General features: G+C 48.1%; 1 protein-coding gene across 1 annotated transcript; it reads left to right on the top strand.

Annotated features, from left to right (window-relative positions):
• Positions 1–816: 816 nt before the first annotated feature.
• LOC117861319 (protein NRT1/ PTR FAMILY 4.6) lies at positions 817–3,884 on the top strand. The gene is made up of 5 exons (XM_034744851.2): positions 817–973; positions 1,170–1,387; positions 1,711–2,151; positions 2,256–2,374; positions 2,913–3,884. Exons 1-5 carry the CDS (start codon positions 886–888, stop codon positions 3,730–3,732), a joined length of 1,686 nt encoding a protein of 561 aa, XP_034600742.1. The 5' UTR covers positions 817–885; the 3' UTR covers positions 3,733–3,884.
• The last annotated feature ends 13,013 nt before the right edge of the window (positions 3,885–16,897 follow it).

Here is a 16,897-nt window from a genome sequence, read left to right as displayed (position 1 = left end):
GTCACATTCTTGTGTCACACGGGAAGATTTATGATACGAAATTGTGTACTTTTATAAGCTAGCGATAAGTTTGACCAAGCATCAATAGTTTCTTATATTAGGTCAAATGTGACCAAAAAAAATCCAAATCTAACAATGACGTGAGAATTATGGTACGGTGGAAATTAAAGATACAGTGCACAGAGGTTTTAGTAGTATTTCAAGAGTACTTTTATGGCAAGTATATATTATTACTAGCTCTACATGTATGTGCCAAGAAAATGAACTGATGAAGTGCCAAAGTATCGTTTTGAAACTGAGGAGTATCATATTACAGTTTGCACTTACGAATGGTATTAATGTCGATTTTCGTATCGAAGGGTCTTTAGCGCGTCGGCAATAATTCTGCCGACCTTTGACGGACAAACAATTACAAAACTGATCGCGTAGTCTGTTGTTAACCATGGGAGCTCCTCTGTTTGATTATGCTGTCCCTCGGTATGAAGCATGGGCATGGCCCGGGGCAATGGGGCATTATGAATCTTGACAAAGCGGGGTAGCTCATAAAGATGAAACCCACTTGAAAACCGGCAGACAACCCAAGGATGACAAAATGGCTTATTCTTTCCCTTGCGCCTCGCTGCCCATCCATGGGTTGAGTTCAGCCTTTATATGGTTTGCATTGGGTCTGATGAAATCACTCAGATTAATATTTTGGCCTCGTCAGATTGGGGATAGAATAACACGTACAGCCTCCTCATGATGACATTTTATTAATGCAAGCTACTAGCACTAATCTTGTGGGACCCCTTTATGTTAGTTCTATAAATCCTGTGCTGTGCTTGAAAGACTGTGAGCCCGCAGTAGCAGAATAGCCAGAACAAGAAGTGTGCACAACATAGTACCATGGCGGCTACGGGCTTGGTGGACTGGAGGGGAAAGCCGATCGACAAGAAGGTTCATGGTGGTGTTCGAGCTGCATGGTTTCTTTACTGTATGTCCCTAATTTATCAAGACATCTTGTTAGTCCTTGTTTGCTCCACCGCCTCACACACTATCTACTTGCATTGTGAAATGTGTGTCCATGGTGTGGCTTTCTTGCTTTCACTTTTGGCAGATTATGTTCAGTACGTCTATTAATGCATGAACATGCGTGGCGCATGTCTTTTTTTTTTTGTTTCCTCTTGCAGTTCTGGTGGTGGTAAATTTCTTGGTGCACGTGCCAAATCTGCAGAATATGGTTACCTATTTGCGCGGAGGAATGCATATTGGAGTGTCTGATTCTTCAACCACAATAACCAACTTTATTGGTGCCATGTGTGGATTTGCTCTCTTGGGAGGTTTCATCTCGGACTCCTACATCACTTGCTCAAGAACTATGCTACTCTCTGTGCCACCAGTGATTTTGGTAATTTGCGTCATCTTCGACTATATATGCTCGCGGTTCCTAAAAACTATAGATACCTGTTTCAGGTGAAATTTTGTTACATGAGGACAATAATAATCTTATAATTCAACTATAGATACCTTGCAAGTCGTGCTATTCAGCTAAATAATTCGAATAGGGAAGTGTACTTAATTCTCCCATAGGAATGGACATCTATCACTGATACGGTCCACTAGCTATGTTAAGCACATGACATGTAACGATTACAAATTCTTTATCTCCAAAATCGATTCCAGATTGATGTACCTGCTGTGTATTGATTAACCATTCATGCAATTCTGAAGGGCTATGGGTTGCTCGCTCTGCAAGCCTACCTTCCTTCACTCCACCCGCCACAGTGCAATGCTGAAGCAGACCCAAGCAGCTGCAAGGAGGTTGATGGCTGGAGGTCAGCTCTGCTGTACATAGGCCTGTATATCATTGCACTTGGGGAGGGCGTCATGCGCGCCTGTATACCTGCCCTTGGTGCAGATCAGTTCGATGGCGATGACCTGTCCGAGGCCCGCCAGCAATCAAGCTTCTTCAACTGGTTCACCTTCTGCCTGTCCATCGGATCCATTGCTGGCCTGATTCTCATTGTGTGGCTTGAGAACACCAAAGGATGGGATGTTGGATTCGGCCTGAGTGCCCTCCTAATCCTGCTAGGGTTCCTGGTTTCTGCTGCTGGGCTCCCTTTCTACCGCAATCGTGTACCTCAAGGCAGCGCCCTAACCCGAGTTCTCCAGGTTAGGCGTGCTATGTTCCCAATCCCATGACGCTATCTCGTATGAAAGCCATCGCTGCCTTGCAAATATCAGATTCGTCTTTGATACTATCTGGTTTCTTCCAGGTTTTTGTTGTGGCATTCAAAAACAGAAAGCTTGAGCTTCCTGAAAACATGGAGGAAGCACAGGAAAATAGCTATGGGGTGGATTCTCAAGGAGTGCCCCGTCCTACTAATAGTCTAAAGTAAGTTTTTCTTTCTTAGTTCGAAGTTTCCATAGAAAAACTATGTACATTAGCTATCTAAAAATAGCTCAGCTGGTGAGGGGAAGAAGGCACTTGTGGTATTACAACTGAGGATAAAACTCAGCCAAGTCGGTCAAGGGAACTCGCGAAATCCGACTTCACATATGGGGCCGCACCGTAAACTGGGGCTGACCACAACCCAGTGGGTGGCAATAGCTGCAACTATCACCTGTTAAGAGGGCCAAACCAATCTTAGGTGCCACTACATCTTGGTGGCGTCCTAACAATAATTTTTAGGTTGCCATCAAGCAAATTCTTTTTTTTGGCACCAGGATTTGAACCATGGATGGTGCCTCCCTTATACAATAAGAGTATTAGTTATGCATCAGCTATCTCTTCAAACATGAAAAAGAAACTAGTATCTAAATTCCCTTCAAATAATTGAAATGAACTATGCTCGCTGTAGAGTTTATTTTTTGTATGCTATATATGGTTATCGTAACTCATGAACAAATCTATGCATGCATCTTATTACCAGATGTCTGGACAGAGCCTGTATAAACACCGGGAGAGATGGGCCCTGGTCAGTCTGCAGCTCAGCGAAAGTAGAGGAGACTAAGATAGTGCTCCGCATGCTTCCTCTCGTTTTCAGCTCAACTGTGTCCCATGTATCAAGCCCTTTGCTAGTTGCTTTCACTGTGCAGCAGGGCATGACAACCAACACGCGGCTGGGGCGGGTGCACATCTACCCAGCAATGCTCTTCATCATACCCTCCATATTCCAGATGCTGATGCTCGCGGTCTACGATTGGTTCCTCGTGCCATTTCTGCGGAGACGCACAGGCTATATGGGAGGCATCAGTCACCTGCAGCGTGTCGGCGTGGGCTTTTTAGCCACAGCTGTGGCCCCAGCCATCGCAGCGGTCGTTGAGAGACAGAGGAAAGAGACTGTGGCTTCCGGTGGCCAGATGTCCCTTTTTTGGCTGGCGCCACAGTTCTTCCTGATTGGCGTCGCAGACACAACATCCTTTGTTGGGTTGCTAGAGTTCTTCAATAGTGAGGCTCCCAATGGTATGAAGTCCATTGGTGTAGCACTCTTCTGGTGCCAAATTGGTCTGTCCTCACTGCTGGGCACACTGCTGGTGAAGCTGGTGAACAAGGTCACCCAAAGCAGCAGTGCCCACGGGTGGCTGGAGGGGCCAAACCTGAACAGCAGCCACCTTGACCTGTTCTATTGGGTTGTCACAGCTGTTGCATTTCTTGGCTGGTTTAATTACCTATATTGGGCCATGAGGTACAAGTACCGACAGGATCCACGAATTGCCACGAAGTCGGCCCATGAGGATTCCGTGCCTTGAAATGTTGCCGGTACACCTACCTGCGCTAACCGTGCTGTGAGCCTAAGAGCCATTGCACTTCTCCAAATAATCAGTATGTGTTGTACAAAGTTCATTGTGTGTCATGATTTGCAAGGCAATATATTAGGACGGTTGGTTCGCTGTGTACCGTACATGTTTGGTCATGTCTGGCTCAAGCATAATTAATGTTTGTAAATCTATTGGTCACTACATCAGAAACGATTTGCGCTGACACGTCGAAATTAGCATGCTGGTGGACGAAATTGGCACCCACCAACACAAAGGTGACCAGGACCGCCAGGCTATTGCCCGCCAGCACAGATGTGCTGGCGAGCGACAGATGGGATGCATCTGTGCTAGCGGGTGCGTTAGGTGGCCCGCTAGCACAAATGCCACCCAGATAAAGCCGTGTGCTAGCGGGTGCGTTAGGTGGCCCGCTAGCACAAATGCCGCCCAGATAAAGTTGTGAACAGCTTCTTCCAACCTTCCATTTGGAGCTTGCCGGAGAGGAGGTCGGGAAAAGCTCCAAAAATACCAAATCTAAGGGGGAAGGTTTTGCTCTTGTTTTCTTTGGAGGAGGTGGCTATAAAAGGTAAGTTTGTGCCATTCCAATCTTTTTTTTCAACTTCTATCCATCATTTGATTGTCATCTAGATCTAGACCTAGAAGAGGGAGGAGGGAAGAGAGAGAAAATAACTAGAGATGGATTATTTTTTAAATAAAATTCTATGATCATATTATAACCATTACAATGCTACGTTTGTCATTTTAATGTAATATTGAATTGAGTTTGATATTTTTCCTACTTATTAATTATTACATCCATAATTTTAATTAATGAGTTTGATTGAATTTAATATATATTGAGTTTGATGTTTTTCCTTCTACTTATTAATTATTACATGGTTTAATTGAGTTTTATTTAGGGTAATATAGAATTATTTTTTATTATATTTCTTCCTACTTATTAGTTACTACATCCATAATTTAATAGAGTTTATAGAATTGCGACCCATAGCTGATTAAATTAGTTAATATAATGTAGAATTGTTGTCATAGGTTGTTAAAGTTGGATCATAGAGCATGGATGTATGGCATACGAAGACATTCGCATACATTCATGTTAGAGGTATCAAAGTTTGTGGAGGCTGCGAAGAAGCACGCTCGCATTTGCAAGATAAAGAAAATACGTTGTCCATGTTTTGGCTGTAGCAACAATATTTTATGGGAGGATACTGATGTCATTAAGAGGCATTTGATAAAATGGGGTTTTGTGGATGGATACACAATTTGATCCCACCATGGTGAGGCAGGAGGTAATTTCAACAACACAGACATCGATACTGGCTTTGATGAAGTGGGTGGTGATGATGCAAACAAAAATGATCATGTTATAATAGATGATGATTATGATCGTGGATATCAAAATGGTGATCAAACAGATGCGCGTGTGGAACCATAGGTGGACGAGAAATGTGATGTTGATATGGAGGACATGTTGTGCCACATTGAACCAAAAGTGTTGCTAGGGAGTGCTGAAGGGTTAGAGAATTTTGAGACACTTAAGAAGGCAGCAAAGGACCATATGTATGTGGGATGTTGGAAGGAGTGGACAGTGTTGAGTTTCATCCTTCATCTTCTGACCCTGAAGGCTAAATTCGGTTGGTCAGATAATAGTTTCAATGATCTCTTTACTCTGCTAGATAAGTTGCTCCTGAAGCCTAACTTTGTGCCAAAAAACACATATGAAGCAAAGAAGATTATCAATCCATTGAAGATGCGTGTGCAAAGAATACACGCGTGCAGGAACCACTGCATGTTGTACCGCGATGAGTACGCAACATTGGAAAAGTGTTCAAATTGCGATGCTAGCCATTACAAAAGTAATGCCAATTTCTATGAGGACCGTGCCAGTTCCTCCATCGGGAATAAGAGGAAGAATGGTGCAAAGAAAAGTGCTGGTGCTCAAGTGGAGGACGAGTCTTGTATAGGTACTAACACGATGACTCAGCGTAGAGTCCCTGCCTTGGTGATGTGGTACTTGCCTGTGGTGGACCATCTGAAGAGTTTGTTCTCAAACCCAAAGACCGCTGAAATGATGACTTGGCATGCTGATCGCCTAGTAAAGGCTGACGGAAAGCTTCGACATCCTTCCGATGCTCGCTAGTGGAGGAACTTCGATGCAAATCATCCAGAGTTTTCAGATGAAAAAAGAATGTACGGTTCACGTTGAGTACAGACGGCATGAATCTGTTTGGTGAAAGAAGCAGCACGCATAATACATGGCTAGTGCTGATGACCATATATAACCTTCCCCCAAGGCTATGTCACAAGAGAAAGTTCCTTTTGCAAAGCATTCTCATATAAGGCCCGATGCAACCTGGCATCGACATAGATGTTTTCCTTGAGCCATTGATGGAAGATTTGCAGAAGCTTTGGAAAGATGGGGTTTGTATGTTTGATGAGTACAAATAGGAGCACTTGACACTAAGGGCCATTATCTTTGTTACCATCAATGACTATCCCGTCCTATTAGCCCTAACAGATCAGGTAAAAGGTAAAATGGCATGCGTAGTTTGCTGGGATGGTACATCATATGTGTATCTATAGTGTTCATGCGGCACAGGCATTTCTTATTGAAGACGCTCAAATACCGTAGGATGAAAGACTTTTTTGATGGCGCCAATGAGAATGATTTTGCTCCAAAACCGGCTACGGGTAAAATAATATTTGAAATGTGCGAGAAGGTCAAGTTCAAACTCGGTAAGAAGTCATTAGGTGGTGTTGATAATTCGAAAAGGGGAAGAAAGCAGACTGAAACTACAGATGTCGCAGACGTGCCATTTAAAAAGATGTCTATCTTCTTTAAGTATTTTCCATACTGGCGAGAGCTGACGGTGCGCCATGCCATTGATGGAATGCATCTTTAGAAGAATGTGTTCGATAGCACCATCAGATTCTTAGGCTTATCAAGCAAGGCAAAGGACAGACTAAAATCACGTAAGGATTTGGTTGACCTTCAAATCAGGTCAGAGCTCCACCCGCAAGAACTTCCTAATGGTAAGCAATACCTTTCCCCTGGTAGCTACAACTTAACTCCAGATGAGAGATTGGCTATGTGCAAGTGCTTGTGCGGGTTGAAAGTACCGACCGGATTCTCATCCAACATCCGGTCACTAGTCTCATTGAAGGACATGATGCTTGCTGGCTATAACTCTCATGATTGCCATGTGATAATCATAGTTTTTCTCACTGTTGTGATCCGTGTTGGGACTACTCCCCAGACCCTCGAGTAGGCCTTGGACGACCCACTAAGGGACGTACTCGGACGTGATCAGAACAAGGATGGGCGTATCCTACTCGAACTACTCTTGTATGTTTATGGAAAACTACTCGGGACGATACCGAATAGAACTCTGTAATAGTACCCGACTAGGACTCAGACTTGTAACCCTGCCCTCCCAGGTATATAAGGCCGGGCAGGGACCCCCCTCAAGATAGATCCCTCAGGACTAGAACATACATCAATACAAACCAACACACAGGACGTAGGGTATTACGCGATCTAGCAGCCCGAACCTGTCTAAATCGTGTTCCTTGCGTCACCATTGATTCCTTGATTCTCGACGACCCTTACCGCATAAAAGACCACCTAGGGTACCCCCTAGGCGGGTTGCCGGTCTAAAACACCGACAGCTGGCGCGCCAGGTAGGGGGACTCGTCGAGTTTCTCAGCACGAACTCAATGGCGAAAGTCATCATTGGGCCCGTCTTCTTCATCGAAGCCGGCGCCACCTTCGTTTTCAGATCCTGGCTTTGCGTTGCTGAAGGCTCGGCATCGTTCTGGCGCCAGATCGTCGACACTCAGTAGAGGAAACCAGAAAACCTGACTAGAAAAAATCAAGATTTCAAAGTCAACAAGTTCGAGTTCGGCTACGCGTCGGATTTGACTTCGCCTCGGACTACCCCAGCGTCTCGCTCCGGGGTCAGGCACTCCTGACCCCAGGCCTCGGGGTCGGGCGAGGCGGAGCTACCCTCCCACAGGGTTAGGCTCTCCCGACCCCAGGAGTTGGGGTCGGGCGAGGCGGAGTTCCACTCAGGGTCGGGCGAGGCGGAGCTACTCCCTCACAGGGTCGGGCTCAGTCGACCCCTGGACTCAGGGTCGGACTCGCCTCGGATTCGGCAGCCCTAGTCAGCTTCCAAATTAGTTTCGACTTCAAAGCGGTTCCCGCACGGACTTCGCAACACGACAAAAACCTATCATGATTTTCTGGCTCGAACCCAAGTTGAACTCGGGCATGATGAGGACATTGACTCCGACTCATCCTACTCTCCAGAAATACCATTATGCAGTCCAGCTCAAGGGTTGGTAATAACTTCGACGCCACAAGGCAGATTCGTCCATTGGCCGGGATTGCGACCATCTTTTCTTGATCGTGACTACGACTTGCGCCTCATCGCCTATATAGACAACTTGCCATATCAAGAAGGCGTTACACTTACATCCAACCACGAAGGAAGCTACACAGAGATTGCTACATCAAGTTCCGAAAGCTACTACCCGGACAGGGAGATACTTGTTATTACTCCAGTTAACAACCCGGGAACTAGCCAGAATAGAACCCCCGGGCGACTAGCACAAGTCAACAACATCTCTGATGATGAGTCTACAGCCGACAATGAAACTTCTGAACAGCGCAAGCAACAAAGGGCGCGCAATACTACTCGAGCTGAGCGTCGACAGTCAATGGCTACAAATATCCCTATTACAAATCTTGAACGGGCTTTCAACGCAGTTCAGGCTTAGGAGCACAACACTCCACTTGCGGCTATCGCTTCCATCAACATTTTGACGACATTGATGCCTCAAGACAATGATAACGCAGCCACAGCTCAACTCGTGCAGCGTGGCAATGGACTAATTGCACAACTCGCAGAACAAGCTTACAAGCTGCTTGACAAAGAATCTCCAATCCCGTCCGTTCCTCGCATTATAGATGGAAGCAGGAGGGCTGCAGATAAAAATACCGCCCCACGAAACGATGAAGCAGTCAACCAGCCTCGGCAACACAGCCGAGGCCCAAGCAAGCATAAAACTCCTACACAACAGAAGGATGTAGGTGAAGCCAGCTGCACCAACTCGGTTAAAAGTGTTCGCCCTACTCGGAAAAACTGTGAGATGTCCAACATCACCGATCTACGAGAAATCCTTAACAGTCAGCGTGAACGAGAAGTCGACAGCTACAACCACTTTCCCGCTTTCACAAACCGGGTAATGAAAACAAAATTACCCGAAAAGTTCAAACCGACCGGCATTACCAAGTACGATGGCAAGCAAGATCCAGTTCAATGGCTCCGCTATTACTCCCTAGCCGTCCAAGCAGCCGGAGGCGACAACGACACCAAAGTCATTCATTTTCCCATATGCATGGAACCCGCACCATTGACCTGGCTCGAGTCACTCAAACCCAAGTCCATTGACTCCTAGGCAGATTTGACAAAGGCTTTTACCAACAATTTCGCTGGTTCCATGGCTAGACCAGGCAACAAGATTGACTTACAACAAATTAAGCAGAGAGAGGGAGAAACTCTGCGCGACTATCTACGACGGTTCTTCGAAAAGAAGGCTACCATAGTAGACATCTCCGAAGCAGACGTCATCGAGTGTTTTCAAAACGGACTTTACGACCGACGAACATACCAAGACTTCGGTCGCCGACGGCCAGCCGATGTCAAAGAACTCAAGCTCATGGTGCAACAGTGGGCCGATGAAGAAGACAAAGAACGCGAACGGTTCGGTTCCCACCATAACCGCGGACGCGACAACACCCACAACAATGACACAGATAAAAATCGCCATAACAATGCTCGGAATTCCTATACGGGTAATCATAATCGCAAAAGGAAGCCCAACAACACTGTTGCTGCCATGACCAGCTCCAGGAAAAAGGGACAGCGCAGAAACGATGACGGACCAACCTTCACGGAGCTACTCAAAAAGCAGTGCCCATGGCACCCGACCAGCAAGCACTCCGCATTGGACTGTTACAGCATGCGTCAAGTTATGCAAGATTTACCAGCACCACCAACTCCTGAAGAGTACACCAAAAACAGAGACAAGGGTAAAAACAAAGCCCGCAATGACGAAGATTAAGACGGCGATTTCCAACCAGCCTCGAAAACCGTCAACGTCATTTTTGGTGGCATCCCTGGCACAACATCCAAGGGAGCCAACAAACTCGTACTCAGGGAGATCATGGACATCGAGCCAACGGACCCCGCACCGCTAAAGTGGTCGGAAGTCCCAATTTCTTTCAGCAGAAAGGATCAATGGACAAAATTTTTAGAACCCGGCCGTTTTCCACTAGTCTTGGATCCAGTTGTGGCAGGTTCAAAGTTAACCAAAGTACTCATCGATGGCGGGAGCGGTCTCAATGTTATCTTCGCCAAAACATTAAGGAAAATGTGCCTCGACGTCACGGACATGCTTGCTCCAACGGATTCACCTTTCTACGGCATTGTACCCGGGAACGCGGCCATACCGCTGGGACAGGTTGTCCTCCCAGTCACCTTCGGAACTAAAGAACATTACCGCACCGAGTACATCAGATTTGAGGTCGCCGACTTCGAGACTTCTTATCACGCCATACTCGGGCGGCCGGCACTAGCAAAGTTTATGGCCATACCACATTATGTCTACCTGGTACTCAAGATGCCAGGTCCCAAAGGTTAGCTTACTCTACGAGGAGATCTCCGGAGATCCTACGAGTGCGACACCGAAGCCGTGGAGATCGTTGCGACTACTCAAACTCCTAGTCCCATGCAACAAGTCTTCACAGCTTCAAAGAAACTCCATCCAACTGAACTCGAGATCCCGAAAAACAAGCCGGGCTCCACAAAGGTGAAACCCGCCAGCGAGCAAGACTTCAAATCGATCGACCTTTAGACCGGAGATCCTTCCAAGACAGCCCTGATCGAAACAGGGTTGGATCCTAAATAGGAACTCGCGCTCGTCAGTTTCCTTCGGGCTAACCACGATATCTTCACTTGGAAGCCGGCCGACATGCCAGGTGTGCCCAAGGAACTGATCGAGCATTCCCTTAATGTTGATCCCAAAGCTACTCCAACGGCAACGACTACGCCGTTTCGCTCAGGACAGACGCGATGCCATCAAAAAAGAGTTAGCCAAGCTACTCGCGGCAGGATTCATCAAGGAAGTCTTCCATCCTGACTGGCTCGCCAATCCTGTGCTTGTTCGCAAGAAAAACAACGAATGGAGAATGTGTGTCGACTACACCGACCTCAACAAACACTGCCCGAAAGATCCTTTCGGGTTGCCCAGGATCGATCAAGTGGTCGACTCCACCGCTGGGTGCGCCCTGCTATGCTTCCTCGATTGCTACTCCGGCTATCATCAGATAAACCTCAAAGAGGACGATCAAGCCAAAACAGCATTCATCACGCCCTTTGGAGCTTTCTGCTACACAACAATGTCCTTCGGACTCAAGAACGCAGGAGCAACTTACCAAAGGGCTATACAGATGTGCTTCGAGAAGCAGCTTCATCGCAATGTCGAAGCTTACGTCGACGACGTCGTCGTCAAAACAAGACACCGGGAGGAACTCATTGCCGAACTGGAGGAAACTTTCTCCAGTCTACGCGCTTTCCAATGGAAACTCAATCCTACTAAGTGCGTCTTCGGAGTACCTTTCAGCAAACTCCTTGGGTTCATCATTAGCCATCGCGGCATTGAGGCTAACCCGGAGAAGATATCTGCCATCACAAACATGCAGGCTCCAGCCAGCATTAAGGATGTGCAGAAACTCACAGGCTGCATGGCCGCTCTCAACCGATTCATCTCGAGACTTGGAGAACGAGGACTACCCTTCTTCAAGCTTCTCAAACGCCAGGACAAGTTCAAGTGGACAGAAGAGGCAGATAAGGCATTGACACAACTCAAAGACTTTCTGTCAAAGCCTACTGTACTCACCGCTCCCTCGCCGAACGAGGACTTGCTCCTATACATCTCCGCTACCACTCATGTCGTCAGCACGGCAATGGTAGTCGAACGGTCTGAACCGGGCCACGCCCACAAGGTTCAACGACCTGTCTACTTCATCAGCGAAGTACTCTCGGACTCCAAAACTCGGTATTCACTGATACAAAAACTCCTATATGCTATTCTGCTCACCTCCCGGAAGCTGCGCCATTACTTCCAAGAGCACAACATCACAGTCATCTCCGACTTCCCGCTTGGCAAAATTCTCCATAACAGAGATGCCATGGGTAGAATCTTCAAATGGGCAGTCCAACTCGGGGCTCTTACTTTGAGCTTCAAGCCAAGGATAGCCATCAAGTCTCAGGCTTTGGTCGACTTCATAGCCGAGTGGACTGAAAATCAAGTTCCTACTCCAGTCGACTGACCAGAGCATTGGGTCATGTACTTCGACGGATCCCTCAAACTTGAAGGAGCCGGCGCAGGCGTCTTACTCATCTCCCCCAAAGGAGACCAACTCAAGTACGTGCTGCAGATATTTTGGGAAGTATCCAATAACGAAGCTGAGTACGAAGCACTGCTACACGGCCTTCGCCTTGCGATCTCTCTCGGCATCAAACGACTACTGGTGTACGGCGACTCCCTAGTCGTCATAAACCAGGTCAATGATGAGTGGGACCGCAACAAGGACAATATGGATGCTTACTGCAAAGAAGTCCGTAAACTGGAAAACAAATTCTCCGGCTTGGAGTTCCATCACATCGTCCGCGACAACAACGTTGCTGCCGACGTCTTATCTAAATTGGGCTCAACTCTTGCAGAAGTTCCAGCAGGAATATTCGTACACGAGCTACGCAAGCCATCCATACCTGAACAAGTTACACCGCCAGTAGCCTGAACTACTGATGGTTCTCGAGAGATCATGATGACAGAAGTCGACTGGAGGACACCCTTCATCGACTACATCAAAGATCACCAGCTACCATCTGACAAGAATAAAGCTGAGCAAATCTCCCGGCGGGTAAAGAATTACGTTCTAGTCGGAGACAAGCTCTATAGGAAAGGCGCATCATCTGGAGTACTCATGAAGTGCGTTACCAGAGAAGATGGCCACAAAATCCTAGAGGAAATACACAGAGGAATCTGCGGCAACCACGCCTCTTCGAGGACACTAGTCGGCAAGGCCTTCAGAGCAGGTTTCTACTGGCCCATGGCTGTGGCCGATGCCAAGCAACTAGTCCAGAAGTGCAAAGGTTGTCAATTCTTCACAAAACAGCAACATGTACCAGCTTACAAGCTGGTCACAATACCTCCAACATGGCAATTTGCCTGCTTGGGGCTCGACATGATTGGCCCGTTACCAACTGCGCCAGGAGGATTCAACAGAGTACTCGTGACAATTGACAAATTCACCAAGTGGATCGAGGTCAAACCAGTCACTTGCCCAAAGGCAGACCGAGTTCTCGACTTCTTGGATGAAATCGTACATCGTTATGGTTTTCCCAACAAGATCATCACCGATCTCGGGTCAAACTTCAACAATCATGACTTCCGGGAATATTGCGAGAACAGCGGCATCAACGTTCGCTATGTCTCAGTTGCTCATCCGCGAGCCAACGGTCAAGTCGAGCGTGCCAATGGCATGATACTCAATGCTCTGAAGAAACGACTACATGACGTCGGCAACACCAAAGGTGGTCGATGGCTCAAAGAGTTACCCAGTGCCTTGTGGGGCCTACGTACCCAACCATGCAAGACTACGGGGCTATCACCTTACTTCCTGGTATATGGCTCAGAAGCCATACTACCCGCCGACATCATGTGGCAATCACCATCCGTCGAACAATATGACGAAGAGCTTGCCATAGAAACACGGCGAACGGATATCAACAGTTTGGAAGAAGCAAGATGCGCAGCACTGGTGCAATCTGCCAGATACCTTGACGGTTTAAGGCGTTATCACGATCACAACGTCAAGGAAAGATCTTTTAACTTGGGCGATATGGTCCTTAAGCGTATTCAAGACACATCAGGATTGCACAAACTCAATTCACCATGGGAAGGCCCTTACATCGTATCAAAGGTTACAGGACCTGGATCTTACAGACTCCAAGAGCTCTCAGGAGAAAAGGTTCCAAACTCTTGGAATATAGAACACCTTTGTCGCTATTACCTGTAGCAGCACTCGAGTACTCACTTCCAGGCAACTACTCAGGACGACTACTCGGCTATCGGCTTCAAGGGGTGTTCGCTTCAACGCGCTATCAATACAACAACTCTTCTTTATTGAAACAAGAGTACATCAAATTACATACGAGTACAAGGACTCAGCTCAACAAAGACTACAAGCAACTGCCTACTGGCAGGCTGCATTTAAGTCTCAGGCTTTTACTATGTCACAAGGCCACTCAGGTCTGCCGACCGCAGGAGGGGCCTACACGCAAGGAAGCTGCGCAAAACGCAACCACCCCCTGGTGTCCTACCCAAGGCACGTCCAGGTACTCCATTATCGCCATCACCAGGACAGCGGCAACGTCAAAACCGAGAAGACGCGCCTAGAGGGAACCAAGGCTGCTCTTTTGCTAGCCTTGCAAAGCCTATCTGCTCTACGGCCGCACCTCCACCATGTTTCAGAGCGGGATGAAGACCGCAGCACTCATCACCCATCACTCGCTGCGAGTTCCAGCGCGTACTCCGCTGGATCAGTAGCTACGAGATGAGGCAGGCGACGAACCCTCCTACGAGGATTCTTCTAGCATCGCGGCTATCCCTACGAGCGCAAGAGCCTGTAGAGGCAAGGTGGCCTTAATCTACGAGGAATCTTCTATCACCGGTGCGCTCTTTGCTGGCTCTCTACACTCAAAAAGAAGCAACCGCAGGCAATCCATTGCTACTCAAGAGCTTGAGTTGGCTCACCCACCAGATGGCTCTATTTATAGCCGAAAGCTCCACTTACCACCGGCCCAAGAGTTACTGTGTACCCGTGATCAATGAGTCTGATGACTCCTGACTCCACCCATGTGGCTGCACTCATGCTGCAACAGACAAAGGAGCACAGTACACCCGTACCTCTGCAACGGACGAAAGAGCTCAGTACACCCGTACGGCAACAAAGGACAGCCGAGTACAATACATCCGTGTCCCTCAAAAGACGAGTACTCAAACAGCATTACGACTACTTGATACTTGGGACTACTACAAGCCAAGTTTAGCCTACACGACGGGGGCTCTGACTACTCCGATCCTGGGACCTAAGGTCGGGTGAGGCGGAGTTCCACCCGCGAGGGGTCGGACGCCTCCGACCCCAGGACTCGGGGTCGGATGAGGCGGAGTTCCACCCGCGAGGGGTCGGGTGCATCCGACCCCAGGACTCGGGGTCAGGCGAGGTGGAGCTACTCCCTCAAAGGGTTGGGCACAGCAGAGTTGCACCAATTCGGGATTCAACAGCTTTTTTTTCGCAAGACAAACGAACCCTAAACTCCAAAATCTTGATATTCAGAAGTATCAACATACTTGGTACAAGAATAAGAATACACACAAAAAGCTCAAAGTTCTTCTAAAGAGACGAACTCCGACATCTTGGCTGCAATGGGCTCCGCCTCCTCAAGGTACTGCGCATAGGCCTCCTCTGTGCAGTTGCGAGCCACGCCATCACCAGCCGCCGCCAAGTTTTCCCTCGGGTAGTAGGACTTCACAACTGCAAGCACCTGTTTGCAAATAGTCTTGCAAAGTCCTGCTACTTTACTCGGGGCAGCTCTTAGTCGCTCCACTAGCGATTGCGGCCCTGCGCCTTCCACGGGGCCTATGGCGTTCACCAAATCTTCGGCCGCTCCAGACAGTTCTTGGAGTTCGCCACGAAGTCGTCCCAAGGTCTGGGCATGATCCCTGCACGCCACCATGGCCATGGCAAGCATCACGCCGTTCTGCATCTTTCGGTCCCGCTGGTGCTCGCATGCAGCTTCTGCTTCAGCGAGCGCGGCTCGAAGATGTTCGGCTTCATTTGCCACTCGGTCATGAGCGTTCCTCCAATCAATGACCTGGTTCCTTGCAGACGCCTCCTGTTTCTTGAGCTCTACAAAGCAAAAAGAACTCAGGCCACAACCAACTACAGTTGGACACACCCAAAGTAGTCGCAATGCTTACCTTGATACTTCTTGTTCAAGGATTTATAGCGGCTCTCGAGTTTCTCCTGCAGAACGGCGTGATCTGCGCGTTCCACGGCAAAGGATTTCGCCCGGACTTCATGAACCCGAAGCGCTTCTCTCAAGCGGGCGCACTCCTGCTCCAGCTAGTGGTTTCTTTCCTGAAAAGGTCAGAGTACGTTGTGGTAAGTTTCACGCTTCACGACTACTCGGGTCCTGCAGTAACATCAGCAATATCTACCTGGACGCCCCGGAACACATCCATGGCCCTCTGAAGCTCCAAATCAGAAGGCGGGCTGAGTACCGGCCTTTGGGTACTCTCCACAATAGGAACTGTACCCAAAGCAGCACCTACAACATTCACCATATCAGCTACCGACTACAACTACAATAACAAAATACAGGCATTTACCTGGAGCAGTCGCTTGCTTGGATTTCTCAACTACAGCCAGCACTTCGCCAGAGGATGAGGACAGGCCGGCACTTCCCGAGCCTGATGCAGCAGCAGGTTCCTCTACTGAGCGAATCACGTCTTAAAGCATCGACATCGTAGCTCCAAGATGACCCGGGTCAACCTCGGGAACTTCTTCAACAATCATGTCCTCAAAAGGAACAGATGTTGTGGCCAAAGGGTCCGGTACTACCCCTATTTCTATAGGGATAGTTTCCTCTGCATCCCTGCACCGCCAAAGTGTTACTACATGATTTCCAGACAATGCAACATCGTTCAAATGGATAAGGGAGCTCACCGAGTTGAACGTGGAGGCAGTCGCACATGTTTCTTCTCGGCAATAGGTGGCCGAGTACTCGGAGCTGCGGGAATGGCCGCCGGTGCCGTTTTCTCACCAAGACCTACAAAACCGAAGTCAAGACTACAGTACTACTCAAATGACTACATTTGACAAGGACATCGCTTACCGCTGGTGATCACGTTTGACAGCAAGGCGCCAGTAGCAAGTACTGGTGACACCTCCTTTGCTACTCTAGCAGGCAGCCCCAGAACCGCCTGATCAGCAGTGGGCGGCATG

The sequence above is a fragment of the Setaria viridis genome, chromosome 6 (assembly GCF_005286985.2).
Source record: "Setaria viridis chromosome 6, Setaria_viridis_v4.0, whole genome shotgun sequence".
Taxonomy (NCBI): domain Eukaryota; kingdom Viridiplantae; phylum Streptophyta; class Magnoliopsida; order Poales; family Poaceae; genus Setaria; species Setaria viridis.
Note: the sequence above shows the minus strand (reverse complement) of the source record. Positions and strands in the feature narration are given on the sequence as shown.